Here is an 18,820-nt window from a genome sequence, read left to right on the forward strand (position 1 = left end):
TCCCACATGAAACATCTACCTCAATTCATTTTTTAGTAAACTGTCAGAGCTTCCTACACACCTACTGGTAGGGTTATTTTTGGATCATCCTGGAAGGAAATCACAGCTATCTCAGTGGGTGTACTGGCCTCTAACAAAATGTCACGGTGGCAGACTTGTACTGCTGATTGGAGAAAAACGTATTGTACTGAAGTGAACAAAGAGAGAATCTTCTAAGAATGATTATTTGAACATTCTTCACTGCTGCTCAGCTGAAGCATCTTGTATATTCTATAAAATCTCTAACGTTTCGACAATTCTGTTCACAATGTGAATACCCTCAACTAACAAAGACAATCTTCATACTATATTAGGGGGTAGGGAAAATAATGAACCACGGATGCTAACTATAATTCTCTTTTAGCAGGGGGAAAGGATGAATTAATTCTTACAGGACAGGCACTGTAATCAGTTTTCTCCTCTTTTTAGTTTATGCTATACTTCACAGGCTTCCTTTTTTTTTTGGGCTGTTATTCTTCAATGTCAGCATCTGACTGAAAATGAGTATTTTTAGACTTCTGTGCTTAGGAGAACTTTTCTTTTTTCAACATAAGAGTTAACGGCTGAATTCTGATACAATATGGGAAAAGCTGGGCTGGATTTTAAGAGGCTGTTAAAGAAGAAAGTCTTACTTTCTACACTGACAGTATTTTTTCTGCAGACAGATTTCCTCTTAGGTTTACACAGCAGATAAACCTGAAGAGCTTTTTTACTGAAGCATGAATAGCTAGTTCAGCTGGGTGAATAAATAATAGTTTAGAGAATCAAATAATCATGAAAATGTCATGGAAAATCAAGGCTCCTAGGTCTGAAACTGAATTAGCTTCTGGGTTAGCAATTCTATTCCCCCACAGCTCAGAAGTTACACTGTGTATGTTTATGCAGACAAATTTGGATACATAATTAGATATTTTGTCTCTTCATTTGCACACAGAAGGATTTTCCTGTTGGATACTGAAAAAAACCACCCCATTTATGCATGTATTTTAAGAAACAAAATTGAAATGAGCTCACAGAGGCTGTGGAACCTCCATCCTTGGAGATACTCAAACCTTGACTGGGCATGGCTTTAACCAACCTGCTCTGAGTGGTCCTGCTGCAAGCAGGAGCCTGGACTAGAGACCTTGGGAAATGTCTCCCAACCTATGTGATTCTGTGGCTATAATGGTATGGCATTAAACAATAAAAATACGTGCAGTGATGGAGAAGGGCAAGATGACAAAGCAGGGTGGTGTCTGAAGCCCAACTTCCATATTCTTCCTGTGAGTACAAAACATTTTTCTGCTGTTGCTTAACATCAGTTTGCATAAAGATCAGGACCTTCATAGCTCCTGGTATCCGGAAAGGTGCCATATCAACCTTGTACCACCAGTCAGAATAAACATTATTATCCTTGGGAAAATTAGGGTATGAGGTCAACTAAGACAAATAAAATGGCAAACAGCATGAGAGGCATATATTCTGATCCTGAGCTTGCACGTTCCTACTTCACATCCATCTCTAGGCCTTCCCACCACCCACTGAATTAACTATATATGTCTGCAGGCTCTGGAATAGCAGCCTCCCTGTGAGCTCTTTGCTAGTCGATCCATTTGCAGGATGTATCAAGGACAGTCTCTGGAGGAGAAGACAAAGCTCCTGACACTCAGCTGAGATTCACCCTTCCTAAATTGAGAAAGTTACAGTGTTGATACCTAGATCTGAGGCAGTTCCTCCAAAATCCCTTCCCAGTTAATGGGAAATGCAAACTTCCAGGACCCAACCAAAAGAGTTGAGACAAACTGACTCATACAACTAGGAGTCACGTAAAAGCTACCCCAGCCCAAATCCATGTTATGAATTACTACGAGTACCTGCCTTTAAAAAAGGAAAGTACTCTAAGCAAGTGAAATGAAAAGAAAGTGAAGAATTAATTAACTAAATAGAGGTGATTAAAATAAATAAAGGAAACAATTATCATATCGAAATAAAAGACAAGAAAGATGATTAAATGAGTCTTCAAAAGACCTGTGAGAAACTCATGAAAGGCATAATATGCATTTACCTGGTTTTTATTCTTTCATGATTTCATTTTCATTTTTATTCACTACCATCTGATAATTGCAAGAAACAGTTACTTTAACCATGGGCAATTTAAACCATTTTAATTTTTTTTTCTAGGGCCAAGAGACAAAAGAACCTATTTATTGCCTGAGGGGATTTTTACTAAAATGAAAGCTTAATCTTTCATGGTTTTTTTAAGCAAAGGCTTTTAAAAAATCATTTCTAACAATGCTGTAGGGAGAGACTTCCATGGGTATGCAAAATTGAAATTATAAATTTACAATTATAAAAAAATTAATAGTTTGGGGGATTGCATTGTCTCTGTTCTTTCTGAATGAATACCGTTTCAAGCCTAAGAGAAATGAGAAGAGAATGAGTGTCCTTAGACTCTCTTGCGGTCAAAGCCATTTAGTAAGGCTGTATGGGAGAAAGATCATTGGAGTTTAATTTGTTTGGAAATATGTAATTGTATGAATCTTGAAGAGCAAGTTTCATACAGTTTGAACAGTCACTATTAGATGCTGGATATTTTTCTCTTCTATTTTAATATACTGCAATTAGAAGCCAGCAGTAGAACTTCACATCCTCAAATATGCCCTGTTGGTTCCTCACTTCCTGGCCTGTTTTTCTCTGTTGTCCGTATATCAAGGTTGCACTGACCACCAAGCCCTCTGTAACAGTTTGATACACTGAATGTTGCTAAGTCATCTGTGTATAATGAAGCTGCAAGATTAATTTTAATGGAAGTAATCACCTTTTGGGACACATGCCTACACAGGACAGAATAAGAGCTCTGATTCAGGAAAGATATAGTTACATATGGGTAGAAAGATGGGTATGATCCATGTGGCTGCAGTGGTTTAAGGCATATTAGAAGTACATGCTCATGCCCATCCCTGTTCCATGCAGTATTTTGGCTTTAACAGCATTAAGCAAAGGATAAAATTTAAGTCTGCACCTTTGCACTCTCTTAAATTTGGGCAGTTTTCTGAACTGAGAAATATTAATTTAATGCATTATCTGGAGAGACGCAAACATTTCTTCCTGGGCTTAGTGCAGGCTTTGAAATCAGACAAAATAATTTACACTTACGAAACACAACAAACTGAAGTGTTCTATTAAAAGAAATCTAGACCAAAAAAATACCCTCAAGGCCTCCAAACATCCACACACCGAAAGGCAGATTTAAATGTTTTCTGACAACATATTTCAAGTTTTAATGGAAATACTTCGCGCTACTATGAAAAGCTTTGTCGAACTAAATTCATTTTCCATAGAGCAGAGAAGAATGACTGAAGACATTATTCAGGTTTACAAAATATTTAATAGGGTGGAGAATGTGGAACCAGATAAGAAAGGTTAAACTGAAGGACATTTTTAACAAGGCTTGATTTTAGGTTGTTTGTGCAACATAAATAGGTCAATGGACCTATTAGATACAGAATTCCTCTTTGACACACCAAGCTATCTAATATTAGAAACACTTGTGTACAGATAAACCTACTATCTATAAGAGTTTCAAAAGCAATTACGATCCTGAATACAGCATTTCAAAGGCTAAATGTCCAGAAATTTTTTTAAAAGAACACAACTTCAATGTGTTAGCCAAAATAATTAATCTCTTTGGAAACACCTTGGTATCTGCTCTAGAATGCCACCCTGAGCAATACTAAGCTTTACTTATCCCAAAGAAGTATCTGCCCAGCCAGGTGAAGCACCTTTCTAACCACGTGTGTCTGCGGAGTTGGACATCAGATGAAATCATCTTGGAGGTACTCAAGGAGCCTTGAGACTCGGTTAAAAGAGGGAACAGAAAGTCACCCAGGCTTGATACAAAGATTGTATTGAAGAGGGAGAGAGGAAAATGTGGACCTTAAGGATGAATCTGAGTCCTGTGCTAACATGGCAAGACAAAATGCATGACAGAAACATGCTGATGCCTGTGGTTCTGATGCCATTCTGCTGCAGAGCAGCAATGATGAAGAAATTAAGTTCATTTCCAGCCTGTCTGCACTGCAGTGCCGTATGTTGAGTTGTCCTGAGAAGTCTTGTCAGTATGGCTTAAGAAATGCTGAGGATGCTTTGGGAGGACAGGCTACTCGGACATTTAACAGCTAAACTGCAGAGGTCTTACAGAGCATGCATGAAACGCAGCATTTCCACTTCTATAAATGAGTGACATTTAGACAGGAGTACCACAGGAACATTGACACCAAGACCAGCCTTTTGCAAAGTGTTAAGCCCCAGCTCCAGGATGTAGGGAAGACATTTCTTGGGTTTAAAAAAACATATAGACTAGCAAACCAAAATTGTTTGCACACAATCTGCTTCTCAGAGATGTGAATGAATACTATTTGTAGGTTGGGATGAGGCTCTGCATAAACTTAGTATTAGCCAAGCTGCCTTCCACTTAACCTCTCCCCCAAACCAACAATAACACTGTAATATCATGGGAAGTGTTGGCCAGCTTTAACACCCAGCACCACGCTCAGTCCCAGTTCTATTGTGCAGTGAAGACTCTTTTCCTTACTGATGAGCTCAAACCATCTGACATGATTTCCTTTCTCATGGGGAATAAATATACACTTAAACAAGATTAAACACAAATGTTCTTTAGCGGTGTCTAAAATAATACGAATGTTTTTTAGAACAGCAATAAACAGACTTCGTGATGCAAATAATTACACCCTGAAGCCTTTACGTAAAGATAAATGGCCAGATTCTTAACTCAGCTACATCACTGTAAATCCAGAGTAACTACACTGAATCAACATCTCTCTCTGGATTCTGGAGATGCTGAAGCATTACTGAACTCTGGATTTGCCTTACTTCTCTTAATGGTTTTGCAGACATTGAACATGTTGTGCTGAAAGTCTACATGGTGGTCATGGAGGCACCAGCACTTCTTAGCTTGTCCCTTATTACCACATAAATCTATCTTCTGCTTAGTGTAATGAAGTCAGAATCTGGTTGTGCCTCTGAAATCACTTCTGTAACTATATTCTCAGTTAGGACCAGAAGAAAGCTCAAGTGAGGGTACAGAAAGAAAAAGAGAAGGAAAAAAAGAGAAGACTTCACAAAAATTCATGATGAGTGAAAGCAATACATGCATGATGTGCTGGGAATCAAAGATCAGTCAGTCTCTCAGGGATTAAAGAACACTACCTCGGATGATTTTTCTGCAGGATGAGAAGAATTTGCTTCTGTTCTGAATTCTTTCTGAAAAGTCAATTTCAGCTAAAGTTTCCCATGCAATTGTAATTTGCACATGGAGTTTTGTAAAATGGTGTCGTGGTTTAAGCCCAGTTGGTAACTCAGAACCATGCAGTCGCTCACTCACTCCTCCCTTTATATACTGGGCATGATGTGCTGTGGTATGGAATACCCCTTTGGCTAGTTTGGGTCAGGTGTCCTGTCTCTGCTTCCTCCCGGCTTCTTGTGCCCCTCCTCACTGGCAGAGCATGAGAGACTGAAAAGTCCTTGATCAGGGTAAGCATTACTTAGCGACAACTAAAACATCTGTGTGTCATCAGCGTTGTCCTCAGACTGAAGCTGAAACACAGCACTGCACCCACTAGTAAGAAGAAGAAAAACTACTGTTACAGCTGAACCCGGGACAAATGGGTCCATTAGGCTTCAGTGGCCCCTGAAATAAGCCTGGATAGGTGAACATGCCCACACTAGACTACGTGAAAAACTAGTTATTTGCATAAAAATAACAGCAATAAAAATGTATTCAGCTATTAAAAGGGTCTCAGAATTCACGTGAGTACAACACTTTAACACAATACAGAACCACTGTTTTAAACTATCATCTTCCCATTTATTCTCACGTTAGTAATTTGACAGCAAGCACTCTGCTCTTACCGGGACTTGTGAGGGCTCCCAGAGCACCGGTCGTTGTGGACAGAGGATTTGCATTGGTGGTGGTAGCTGAGGTTTGGGCGGCGGCTGCTGCGGCTGCTAAAGTTGCCAAATTCTGTAATTGTAAAGCGTTCATGCCTGCGTGAAGAAGCAATAGGGTTAATTAAAATATGTGATGATAATACTAATTAAAAAAGCTGTTTTCAATGGACGCGGAGCTTGGGGTGTACCTTGCCAAGAGAGTCAATTCTTTTCACTCCCAAGGCATCTGTAATCTGGGAACCACCTCTTACAGTTCCCAAACAGCATCTCTCATCTCTCTACTTTGGCATTGAGAGAATACAGCAAAAGCATCAGACTATAGTTCAGGAAAATTAAACCTGGTTTGTGCCTCCTCTATCACGGAAGTGTGGAATTAAAAGTCATTTAAACTCTGTGTGAAGCCCAGGCACAATACTATTTCCTGGCACAACAGGGGGTGTAAAGAAGATAACTAACGTTTAAAACACATTCAGGACAGGGTCGTATAATTGGGATGAATACAATTTGTTTCCTGTATCTCCTCTGAATGTATCTACTAAGGCTACACTTAGTGCAGCAGCCAATAATTGTGTTAATATTCCTTTTGATGGCTCATTTCTAAAACCACGTATGAATTAAGAACATAAAATTAGTATGAGCCTGATCACGAAGCTATCATTGAGGAAGGGGCTTTCAGGCCATAAGCTCTAGACTGTGATATTAAGTCTACTCAGTCATCAGCCATTTCATTATTTTAGAAGATGTGGGGGAGATATACCTGCATTTCAATAAGGAATGGATGCATTTGTATAGCAAAGGCTTTAAGTTAGATGGTAAGTTAAAAAAGACAAACAATAACAGAATTTCTGTGATACAGGAAAAAAAAAAAAAGGATGATTAAGGAACACCAAATGGCATTCATTTGGCTTAGAGGGATAGGAGTATGATACTCCAGAGGTCTTCAAAAGTACCTACCTTTTACTGTGGGCTAGACAAAGTACTTAGGGACTTACTCTAAGGCAAACTGCTATAGTAAGAGACTTAAATGCAGATAGAAGTTAAATGCTAGCATTAACCAGCCTGGATCCCTCTCCGGATCCTCTGAATGAGACAGAACTGTCCACAGGGGCAATGTTCAGACTGAGTGTCTGCATACAGACATGAGACAAGTTGTTTGGATGGCAGTGAGAGATCGTCCTTTTTGGCATGGACACATGAAGGAGATCTGTGCATGGTGCTCAAGCCCTCAACAGAATTGACAACGTGCATAAAACTAAATTACTAAAAGAGGTTTGTTATGTTCTTGTAGTCATGATAATGTAAGTACACACAAAATGTTAGGTGGTAGGAAGAGCAATACCTTTTATAGACTAGAAGTGATTGAGCCAGGAAGACTGCATGAGTTTCGAGGTACACCCAAAGAAGAGCTTGAATGCCTGGGAACTTGTCCAATTTATCCCAAATGTTAGTTTGTCTAACAAAAGATACCACTTCTCCCAGCACATTTAGTTTCTCAAACCAGAACTTAATGACAGCTTGGGAGAAGACCTAAAAAAGGTCAAATGTAACACTTTGTAAGTGTGTTGAGATGCAGAAAAACGCGATGAAGGACAGGTATTTTCTAGGTATTGAGAACTCCTGCAATAATGGACAGTGATATTACTTTCAAACACGTATGTTGCAGACTCAGGTTGCTACAGTCAGTGAGCCCCACAAAGAAGTATTCTTATTGTCCCAGCATTAGGAACTGTGAGGTGAACCTTAATATAAGCAACTATTTGTGAATAAACCCCCAAATTTAAATACGTGCTCCATGCTACTTGCATGTTCCAACAGGCAGGTCAGGTCTCAGGTGAGCACCCAGCCTGGCTCAGGTTTTAACTTCTCTGCCTCAGTCAAATACTCAAAGTCAGCTCAGTCTTGGTGCTTTTGAAAATGTGACACAATGACAATGTTATGAGTAAGGTTCTAGTTGATCCAAGATCCACCACTTTGTAATCTGGAATCTGCACAACACAGTTGGGACAAATTAAAGTCATCCTGGGTCATCCTGGGTCATTGCTGCAATTTGGTCAATCTTCTAAACCAGCTCACATGAAGTTTAAATGCTTAAATACAAAGATAACTCTGAAATGGCAAAACTTCACCTTAATTAGAGAGATAGTTAATAAATACTTAAAAAATAGATATTGGGTGCCCAAATGAATAGAGTAAAACTGCTTAAAACATCTCAAGTCTTGAACTCTTGAATAAAGCCATCTTCTAAAGCAGGAAAAGTTGACTGAGTAGTTTAAAAACATTTGATTTTTACTATCAATCAGCCTAAAATAAAATTTTGGAAGCAGTATCATATTAACAAATAAATTTCTGAAACCAGTGATAGTAAGGAAATTCTTAACAGTTTTCAAATCCTATCTCTGGTTTAACTTGAGAACTTTTCATTCAAAAAGTACACTTCAGATAGAAATTCAGATATGCAAGCATAATTTAGATTTATTTTTACTTAATTACTCAGCTGACCTACTTGCTTGCCTTAGGTGTAAATTATTTTCTTTAATTGAAAAATCCTCTTTGCTTGATAGTAAGATTCTGCAAGTTATTTCAAGCCAGGCTTCAGGGATGGAGAAGACTGAAGCTGGGGTCCAGCTCTCAGCAAACAAAGACAGTGGTTCTCACAATGAGACATGGAATCCATTGTCATAATGGATTGATATTTGGTCCTCAAATATCATTTATCTTCCTCTTTTGTAAGAAGCATAAGTAATGTCAAGCAAAAAATGTTCAACAAACATTGCTGGTCTTTACTGAGGTCATTATTTCATGCCAATTCTGTAAGAGATTTGGGAAAGCAGTGGGATGCTCTCCACCAGGACAGCATGGTTTTCTATCACCCACTGGTTAGCTATTCATCAGAAGGATCAGTCATAATCAGCTTATATTTCTTCTGTGGGGAGGTTTCCACTTTGGACTTTTAAACAGCACACATGGCAGGATTAAATAATAGCAAAAAGCACAGAATGCTACTAGAGAAGAGCCTGCAAAACAGCTTCACCTAGATGAAATCCCACATGCTCCTGGAAAACGCACAGACTTTTCTCCAAACCTTAGTTTAGACACAACTAAAAGCAATTTAATGCTGCTTTTTCTATTGCATTTTATGTGTATGGCTTTACCCACGCATGCAAGACTGCAGAGGTCTATGAGCACAGAGGGCTGTGGAGCTGGAAGGCAGCATACATGCACTGTACAGCACTCAAGGATAAGTACTGCAGGCAAGAGAAGGTCAATAGGTGGGGGAAAAAATAACTGCTCTCTCTGGGCTCACAAACCACCCTGGCACCAGTGTGGATACAAAACACACACCAGCACTGCCTCATCCCTCCAAAACATTTCTTATAGTTGGACATTTCCTGTGGAAGCACAAGAAGAACCCATCAACTTGACGAAAGAGTTTCATCGCCAAAAGAGGATTAACAAAGAAGAGCTAGGCAGTGACGAAGTTCTCTCCCCACCCAGTCTGTTTTACTGGGGAGGTGACTAAAAGACATTGGCCACAAACCAGCTCTGCAGATGTTACAGGGTGTCAGCTTCGGTGCCTTTGGTAAAAAAGACTGCTTGCTGTTGTCACACATGAGTAAGAGAAGGGCAGCAAAAAAAGCTGATTGTGCCAACAGGTTTATCACTTAATATGCATCGTTGGTGAGACACTGGAGCAGCTGCCTAAAGACGTGGTGAATGCTCCATCCCTGGCAGTGTTCAAGGCCAGGTTGGACAGAGCCTTGGGCAACATGGTCTGGGGTGACGTGTCCCTGCCCATCGTAGGGGAGTTGGAACTACATGATCTTAATGTCCTTTCCAACCTAAAAAAGTCCTGTCATCACTGTTTCATGTTCCCCAGGCATTTTACCATCTCTTTCCCGGTTTCTCCCATCAACTGGTCGTCAACATGTGTCAACATCCCACTTGCTAGGACAAACTTGGAGGAGGGAAACCAAACGCTCTCAGTCCCAGACCCCAAAAGTACTTCACTTTCAAATGGGATTTTTTGGTTCAATTGAACTTCAGCTAAGGGATAGTTCTGTAGGACTAATCTGTTCTCTGATTCCCTTTCACCCACTGTTCTTCACACATCTCACATCCTACAGCTTTTTCAAACCAGCCCTAAATCCCACAACAGAGCTGGACGGCAAATGAGTAGATTGTTTTTATTTGAAAGTGCTGCTCACTCAGCAAAGGCACCTCTCTCTGAAGAAATGCAAATTGCTTAATGCTGAAGAACAGCCTCATAGGCAAAACTGCACATGAAAAATGAAAATCCCCCTGTAAAGAAAACTTCTGGGTAAGGAATAACTCTTGATCTTCGTGATGGAGACAATGTTGGGAATTAAAGGGAAATGATTAAAAACCCCCAGCATCACAATACAGTTTGATTCCATTTTTAATAACATGTATTTACCAATGTGCTATCAGCTTGGCAAATATTCAAGATTGCAAGGAAATTCAACTTTCGTTCTGTTATTTGGCAGATTAAAAAAACAATTAAATTATGTACAAAACAGATGCACAGTGTGCCTTGCTGGAAACTTAAGATTTTTTAAAAAATTATTTATAAGGACAGGGGCATGAAAATTTAATTTAATGTTCACCTTAGGTAATTTTGTGTCTTATTGTTCACAGCAATTACCATAAATCTACATATCAATAAGCGAGAACAGATGTCAGTTGTTACAAGTGCTTGCCAATCAGGCCTGTTAAAAAGTGACAGATGGATGGTGATAGAACATTCTCATAAGGCCTATTAGCACATTCACAGGAAATTTTTGTAGTGCTGCACAGTCACAGATGCAGTTCTGTGAAAACACGGCGCAATCTGAGAGCACGAGATTTACATCTTACAACTTCTCGTGCTGCCTCCGACCCAAACTTTCATGCGACGAAGCAGTTTGCCTCATTTCAGCCACCGCAGCTTTTCTCCTGCGATAACTGTAAGGTCGGAATTAGTCAGTATTTGTAGAGGAGGCAACAAAGTCACGAGCTGTTCCTGAAGACTTCTCAGGCCTCATCAGCTCTTGGGTTTCCAAGACCATAGTAAAATCTTACTAGGAAAGAGCTGAGATTCGCTTGCTGAATGAATTCCTAACGAAGGCAGGCACTGGCTATATTTTAGTGATAATATATGCATGGAGAGTCTCAGGCGGTGGTGATGATCAGAGCCAAATCTGGTTAGCTCATAAGCAGTTCCCACTAACTTGACTTCCTACCTAATTTTTAGGATTTATTCTTTCCGAATTAAATCCTGGCTGCAGCTTAAAAATCGTGGCTTAAGGTAAAATTTATCATCTCCAGGCCAAAAAGCATTTATTTGCTAACACTGACATCAGCCATTTGGATGCTGATGTTAAAAAGGGGGGTAAAAGCTTCATGGCCTATGTCTGAAAGATTGTGATGTTATTCCAGAAATACGCTAAGAATTAAGAGAGACCTGAGCACTCCCTTCATCAAACCATACACACTCTGTGCCTACCTTTAGGAAAGCTGCTTATCTGAACAGTGCTTAAGGTACCCTGACCATTCTGTGTTTGAGTTAGCAAAGCCCTTAAAACACCTTCAAGTCCACATTTGATTCTGCCTTGCTTTCAAGAGTACATGCTTAGATCCAGCTGAAAGCTAGAGTTCCTAGTTGACTCACGTAGGATTTCAGCACATTTTCAGGTTACGCAGGCTCTAAACACATCCTGGCAAGAAATGTGTTTTTCTCAATTTAAACCTTGCCAATCGTAGTAGGAAAGATTAATCTGATCTAACTTCATCTGAATAAAAGTTACTTGTTATAGTCAAAGAAGAGAGAACAAGCAGACGATTCATCTGATCCTAAAATAGACAGATTAACAGCAGCCCTTGGTAGGATGAATCCTTGCCTGGGAGTGACTCCTTCATTGGCACTGCAGGGAGATGGCATGCCTACTTCCGAAACTGCTGGGGTTCAGTGGGATGAATTCCACCCACAGAGGGACCAAGGCAATAAAAAGCCCCTCTCCCTCTTTCAGCATTTATAGAAAGCCCAGCCAGAGCTGTAGATCATGTGCCCAGACTTGGCCAAACTTCCACATCATGCACTCTCACCACCTGAATAAGCATGTCTCGTGAACTGCTGACTGTCGGTTTTCCTCCCAAGGTGCCTCTCCTCCTGTGAGCAGGAGCAATGTGTGCACTGAGAACAGGCTCACTTGCTTCAATCTCTGCCCCTCCAAAAAAATAAAAGCTAAATGGAATTGTTTAATTTATTAGCTAAAAAAAAAACCAACCCAACTAATTGTATGTTTTAAATTAAGTAGGAATTTCAATGGAATTGAAAGCTCAATGGTTTTGGTCCCCGAGGTCAACATTTTCAAAACTGGTAGTTATCTTTAAGAAGCAGCTATCTCCCTTGAGCTGGAAGTAGTTTCTCAGTGACCTTTAGTTTTCATACGATATCCCTAAAGAGGTCATAGCAGGAGAAAGCCTCCTTCAGTATGGCTTTGCTGGAATGTAGCCATCAAAGAGTCAGAGGATACAAAGGATCCTTGGGCCAATGCAAAAGTATAGAGCTTTTGTGCAGATGGTCCTGGCTTCCAACTGGTCCCTCCAGATCCACTGAGCCAATCCAACAATTAGAGGAAAATATTCAGAAAGCAGAACCTCACAGAGTTTCTCTCACCCATCTGCTCCTACAGACTCTGCAACAGGAGGAAATCTGGCTTGGGTAACAGAAGAAGGTGGAAATGGATTGAACAGGGTTCAGAAAGGGCCAGAAGTTCAACCCAAAATGCAACCAAACTGTGAGAGAGTCTGGAAAGGATTGGGAAAAAAACCCATACATTGGAAAAATATAAAAAGTCCCAGCTGTAGAGGGTTTAGAGATCTCAAAGCCAAAGCAAGAAAAGCCAAAATCATGCTTTCTTCTCCTGCATGACCTCAGAACGCAAAATACACTGTCCGTTCAATTAAATTAAGAGAATCCTTTTGTGTCTGTATATGTTTGAGTACTGTATGTGTTTGTATGTCCTGAATGGTCACGCATACAGAAATATTTCTGTATAAGTGAATGTTTATTCCTGCCAAAACATATTACATTCATGGACAATAGAAAATCTTCATAGACTGTGTATTTTTGAACGTTTGAATTTTCTACTATCACCCAATGCAATATAACCCTCTCCTGTTTATACTCTCTGTATAGTACTTTCCAGGTTCATCTTAAATAGGCAGGTTGGCTTAAATAACTACAGCTTTTAGGACTTGACCTAGTGCCAGCCAAATTCAATGCAAACGTTCAAGTGACATCAATCTCCTTTGAACTCAGCTTTCCATGCAATTTGTATATATTTGAAGGAGGGATCGTTTTTGCTTGAAAGGTTGCTAGTGCTTAATGTAGCTTGCATTGTCTTTTTAAAGTAAGACAATCAAATCACATAATGTAATTCATCTACATTATTAGCCTTCCCCAAAGACAAAGCACAGGCTAGACACTGAGACTTGAGAGGCTGGTGAGAGAAAAAACTGCCTTCAAATTAGCATTAGCAGATATAAGAGGGGGGGAGGTAAAGTGAGGAAGTGCTCACTCTAACTTATATGCATGATGATGGTATGTGCTTGCATGTTTTACAAGGGCAGTGAAGCAGAGTTGGGCAAGGTAGGGTTAGTTGCTGTAATCAAGACCAGAGGATTACTTTAATACCAAAGGCAGCACTGTCAACTCTCCCGACCTTATTACCAGTCTTTACGCAGGAAGTTGTTTTGTTTGGCTTGGCTCCTGAAATAGAACAATTTAATGAAAATCTCATTTTTCAATAAAAATGAGGAGAACCTGAACTGGGGAATCAACTGTGAGACCTTAAAGCTTGGCAAGTTAGATGGCAAACTACAACTTTTCATTTCTACCATTTTATTATCTCACAAGTTTTAGTTAAATGTGCTTTATGACTTGCTTGGACTTCACATACGGTTTGTGAACACAGGGCAAAGGCAATGCTGAATATATAGTAGGGTCAGTGGGCTGCTACAGCAAGAATAGCATTCACTTTCAGAGCTGGTGCTCAGTGTGTTTAATGTCTGTATGCTAGTGAGTTCTTGAGAAAAATCCTCATTTTTCTTTGGATTCAATCCGCAGCTCCCAGTCTAACAAACAAAGAAACAAAACCCCTCCAGTTCTCTTCAACTAGAAACACCTAAAAATCCCACTCCTTTCAACAAAACCACAGAACCCCTGCTTTTGTCACATAAAACGTACTTTAACCAGACTGAGGCATATTAGGGAAAGGGAATTTAAAACTTCACAGTGAAGACCAGTGTCTTTGGTCTGCTAGCAAAGAAAATTGCTTTGATTTAAGAAATAATATCACAAAGGACTTCACGGCAAATATTCTCCACATGTGCAGCAGGGTGTGTGCTGTGTCCCTTCTGTTCAGTACAGAGACAACATGAGCTTTAGCAGTAGAAATAAATATTTGCAGATCCAAAGGCCCCTAATTTTGGACAAGGTGCCTGTATTAGAAGTCCTAATTTAGCACACTGTGACTTCACTGAGACTTGAGCACAAAAGAGATGCTAGAGCCCTAACATGTAAGTAAGAGACAAATTTCAATGGCTCATGTGGCTTTTGATCAAACTTTTAGTGTCTGAATTATATGGTAAGAACACCCATTGGCTTCAAAGACAAAAGTTGGGCCCCTCAAACACAAAGTTCAAAGGACTTTCAAGCTGCCATGGCAGATCTTCTTTAGCACCTTACTCAATCGTGTCTAGATTTTATTCCTCACCTTGAAATATTATACTGATAGACAAGCTATGTGCAGTACAGAAATACATATTAGATTCAGTTTTGTGAAATGAATGTATACAGCTTAAATTAAAAAGCTCTAGGCCTTTAAGAACATTCAAGGATGGCTTCAGCAGGTCATGTAAGATCTTGCTGCAGACACAGGAGTATTTTCTATTCCTTTCACAAAACACAATACACAAATCTTTAATACTAGATGCACTGTACGACGCAGTACTGAATGATTACTGAGGGAAGGACATGAACTCTTAATCCTAGCAATGAAATAGTGCTTAGTCTTTGGCACTTTCACACAGAGTAGCAGCTCAGAGAGAAATTTAGTATCACTAATTTTACCTTGAACATAAAGGTTTAAGAGTTACCTGGTTTGGGGAAAGAAACTTCAAGCTGTTTTGATATGATGAATGTAAGATAAAAAGTACGCGTTTTCCATGCGAGGCAATCAGTCATTAAATTATCCCATAGACGAGTGCATTAGCCATCTAATCTGTAGTCACGGTGGTGTATCCCTCAATAACAATGATATGCCACTATGACTTCTTAAAATGACTTTCTACTAGTCAGAGAATAAATCACATCCTGGATTGAGAGCCCATCCTGAGATTACCTGACTAAAATTTTTAGTTTCAACACCATTCTTGAAGACAAAGCTGAATCTACACTAACACTGAGAAACAGGCAACACAAAACTTCTAAGGTGCACACAATGCAATGGATCTCATGTTATTTTTCCTCGATGTCTCTTGTTTTTGTAGACCTAACCATATATGAAAACATTAAAACACAACCTCTGAGCTCAAACCTACTTCCAAAACTGCCAAGGATAAAACTGTTACTGAATCACTCTGTTCTGTTTATCAAATTAACATACTTTTTTTTTTAATGAAAAAAAAAATGCTAGATTGCATGTGTAACATAATAGAACCAGCAAGCACTGCCAGCAGGTCTGAGGAAGAGAGAATAATTCAGAGATATTGTCATCTGTAGGCCAATTTATATTGTCAGACAGCAGGTTCACATTAGCCTCTGATGTCACTGCAATAATGGCATAATGTAACGATTGAGCAAAGAATACCTGTGGGGTATAGCTATACAGTCTGGTGTATCTATACTTGTTAAAGTATTTCAGGATTCATTCAAAGCAGAGCCAGAAGAAGAAAAAGACCAGGATTAAAAGAAAACTGGGAAAATGGTGTTCATAAAGACTTCTGAATATTTTAGCTCTTGTTTTGTGATGATGAAGCAAGCACAATGTTGTATTTCATTGATTCACTGGGTTCATGATTAAAATAAACTAATGTAGCAATTTAGGGGTTTTGTGCTTCCTTTTTTTTTCCCCCCTCTAACAAGAAAAAAAGCTTTTTAACAGTTTCTCGCGGCAGGCATAATGTGCATCTGTGCTCTGATTTACTGCACATGCTGCCTTCTCTAGCATCATGTTAAGTTAGGGTATCAGCATGGTAGGTCACACAGTGGGAGTGACCTTTTGCTAATCACTACACATCAGTTACTACTGGCACACAGCTCATTACTAAGAAACCCTCCAACTAGCTGGCTTTCAAATCCGCTCCCACTTTGATTTTTTTCCCCCCTCTTTCTTTCTTTTTCCTCCAGACTAAAGATTATACTTTTACATAAAATCTTCTGTTGTGTAATTTTGTCAACTAGGGTTCCAATGTCAGAAAGGCACCCAGTTAATTTTCCATGATTATAAAAGGAGCTTGAAAATTCATACTGAAGGTAGGCCTGTAATCTTGGGTTTCATTAAAAAGGTCAGAACATTTTTACTCACCACCTATTATTAAAATGTTTGAGGGCTGCCATTAATTTGATTTTTCAGGACACAGAAATCTCACTGGAAATCAGAATGTAATCCTGCTGTTGCTTTACTGGCACTTTTCATAGGGTAGGATATGGCAGCAGGGACTAAAAGCTCTCCTGCAATTTACAATTGGTTACTTTGGACAAATGGCAGGTGACTAATGCAAGACAAACTGTTTGCACAACCTGGGAGCACTGGGTTTAATTTCAGTTTCTGAAAGAGGGGAGAAAGTGTTTCTATTGACGTTGAACTGCGAGCTGTCCCCTGCCAATACATCTGCCACATTGAATACACAACACGCCCCTCCACCCCCGACAATGTGATTATTAGATGTACAGAATTCAATAGCTTAAGAATACAAAACATAGCTGGAGCAAAACGAAATGGTTTTTAACTCACCGGCCATTTGCTGAATGCCGCTGAAGGCACCCAAGTTACTGGAGGAAGTTGCCTGCTGCAGAAGCTGCAAATTAACAACACAAGACAGCAGTCTATCTGACATTAATGTAACAAATGAAGATAAAACTAAAATGAGCTATCATTTCACATTTAGAGTATTTATGCTTTCCTTTACATTTATATAGTCTCTTGCTTCTGTCTATTGTTGGAAAGAACATCCCTAGAGTCAATGCTGTAAATCCATATTAATGTCTAATCTCTATTAAGAAACACAGAGACACAAGGGAAACTCAATAACATGGCTGCTTTAAAACAATTAATCAATTTATTCTTTTTAACAACCAGGTGTTAAATCTATTTAAACCAACATAGTGTGACTAATTACAACCCTCTGTAGTCTAGTAGTTACCATAACTCATCTCTGTCAATCACGGTCCATTCTCCCCCACCCTCCTGAATTCTGCTTTTTCTTTATTATCTTTATGAATCAAGCACACAGATATTCATCAGACTGGTATTTGTATATAACAGTTTAGCCTACCTCTGTATTAATTAGCCTACTTTGGTGCTAACATATATTTTTAATTGCCAGGTAAATTGCTGTTTACAATTATGTCACTATACCAAAGCATTGTATGCATACAAATTACGTATTTACACATACACAGTACATGTATATGGACACATCCATTTGTCTAACTTGGAAACATCAGGAACTTCCAAATTATCCAAAAGCTGCTCAGCCAGACCTCTCAGCTGCAAGGCCACTAAAGGCAGAGGCTCCCTCTCAAGTGCAGGGAGTCTCTCTTGGCCATCTAGGACGTAAGAAATGTGCTGTGGGTTTCAGATTTCTCCAACAGGGGCAGCATCCAACATCTCTTTTTCATCTTACAAACGGACCAAAGAAAATGCCATTTTAAATCTATGAGAAGCAACTGGCTTTCCCCTGCCATCTTCACTTTCTGTATGAGGTAGTGTGAACCATCCATGTTCAGCGCTGACAAGACCACGCATTGAACTGAAACCCATTTCCAAATGAAAATGTGGAAAATTAGGGGACTGAGCCACAACATTCTGGTTTTGAGGCTGCACCATATAGATATGGCCCTTCCGGTGTTCAGCTGCCTATGTGTTCTCCCCTAAGGAAGAATGTAAATTTTATTCCAGCTATAAAACCCAGACTCTAACATTCAAAAGAACAATAAAACTAATGGAATCAGATTTTATTTTGCAGCACGAGTCAAGTGTAAATGCTTGTCTTGGACAGCACTGACACATCTTGAAATGTTTATTCAATTTCTATTCCTTGGTATTTATTTTGAGACCATGTGATAAATATACAGAGTTTTTTATATAGAAGACATGCTACCTATCCTGGAGGACTTAGCAATTTATTGCAGGGAGTTTATATATAGTTTACAGCTGATTTACCATGGTTCTAAAATGAATACAGTATAATATAGCCACCACCTCTGAAAGGAACTTACAGCTAGATACTGTGGTGTGAGTCCTCCAAGACCTGTGAGGTTTCCCCAAGTGGCAGTATTGAGCTGTTGCATCTGCTGTGCCAACTGCTGCTGCAAACGCCGCTGCTCCTTGTCCTTTTGGGTATCAGCAAACTTCACCACGATTGGCGAAGAGCAGCCCTGTGGTTAGACAGATGGGGAAAGACAGAAGCGTTAAATCACACCGAGTCACCCTCGCATCGTGAGCTCAGCCGTGCCCCGTCGGGCCACCGGCAACGGCATGACCTGATCGCTCACCCTCTCAATGTGATTCACATAACGTAGGAGCTCAAGGACTAAGATTTTCAG

At 39.6% G+C, this 18,820-nt stretch overlaps 1 protein-coding gene across 1 annotated transcript in view; it reads right to left on the reverse strand.

Moving 5' to 3' along the window:
* The window catches only part of CELF2 (CUGBP, Elav-like family member 2), a gene marked incomplete at its 5' end in the record, with an annotated part of 70,938 nt that overhangs the window by 28,258 nt on the left and 23,860 nt on the right, over window positions 1-18,820 (reverse strand). Inside the window, 3 exons of the mRNA XM_010021910.1 lie at window positions 5,950-6,084; window positions 17,007-17,070; window positions 18,494-18,652. Coding sequence (XP_010020212.1) covers window positions 5,950-6,084; window positions 17,007-17,070; window positions 18,494-18,652 — 358 coding nt within the window. The remainder of the gene's footprint in view (window positions 1-5,949; window positions 6,085-17,006; window positions 17,071-18,493; window positions 18,653-18,820) is intronic.

The sequence above is a fragment of the Nestor notabilis genome, unplaced genomic scaffold, assembly GCF_000696875.1.
Source record: "Nestor notabilis isolate BGI_N333 unplaced genomic scaffold, ASM69687v1 scaffold16909, whole genome shotgun sequence".
NCBI lineage: Eukaryota > Metazoa > Chordata > Aves > Psittaciformes > Psittacidae > Nestor > Nestor notabilis.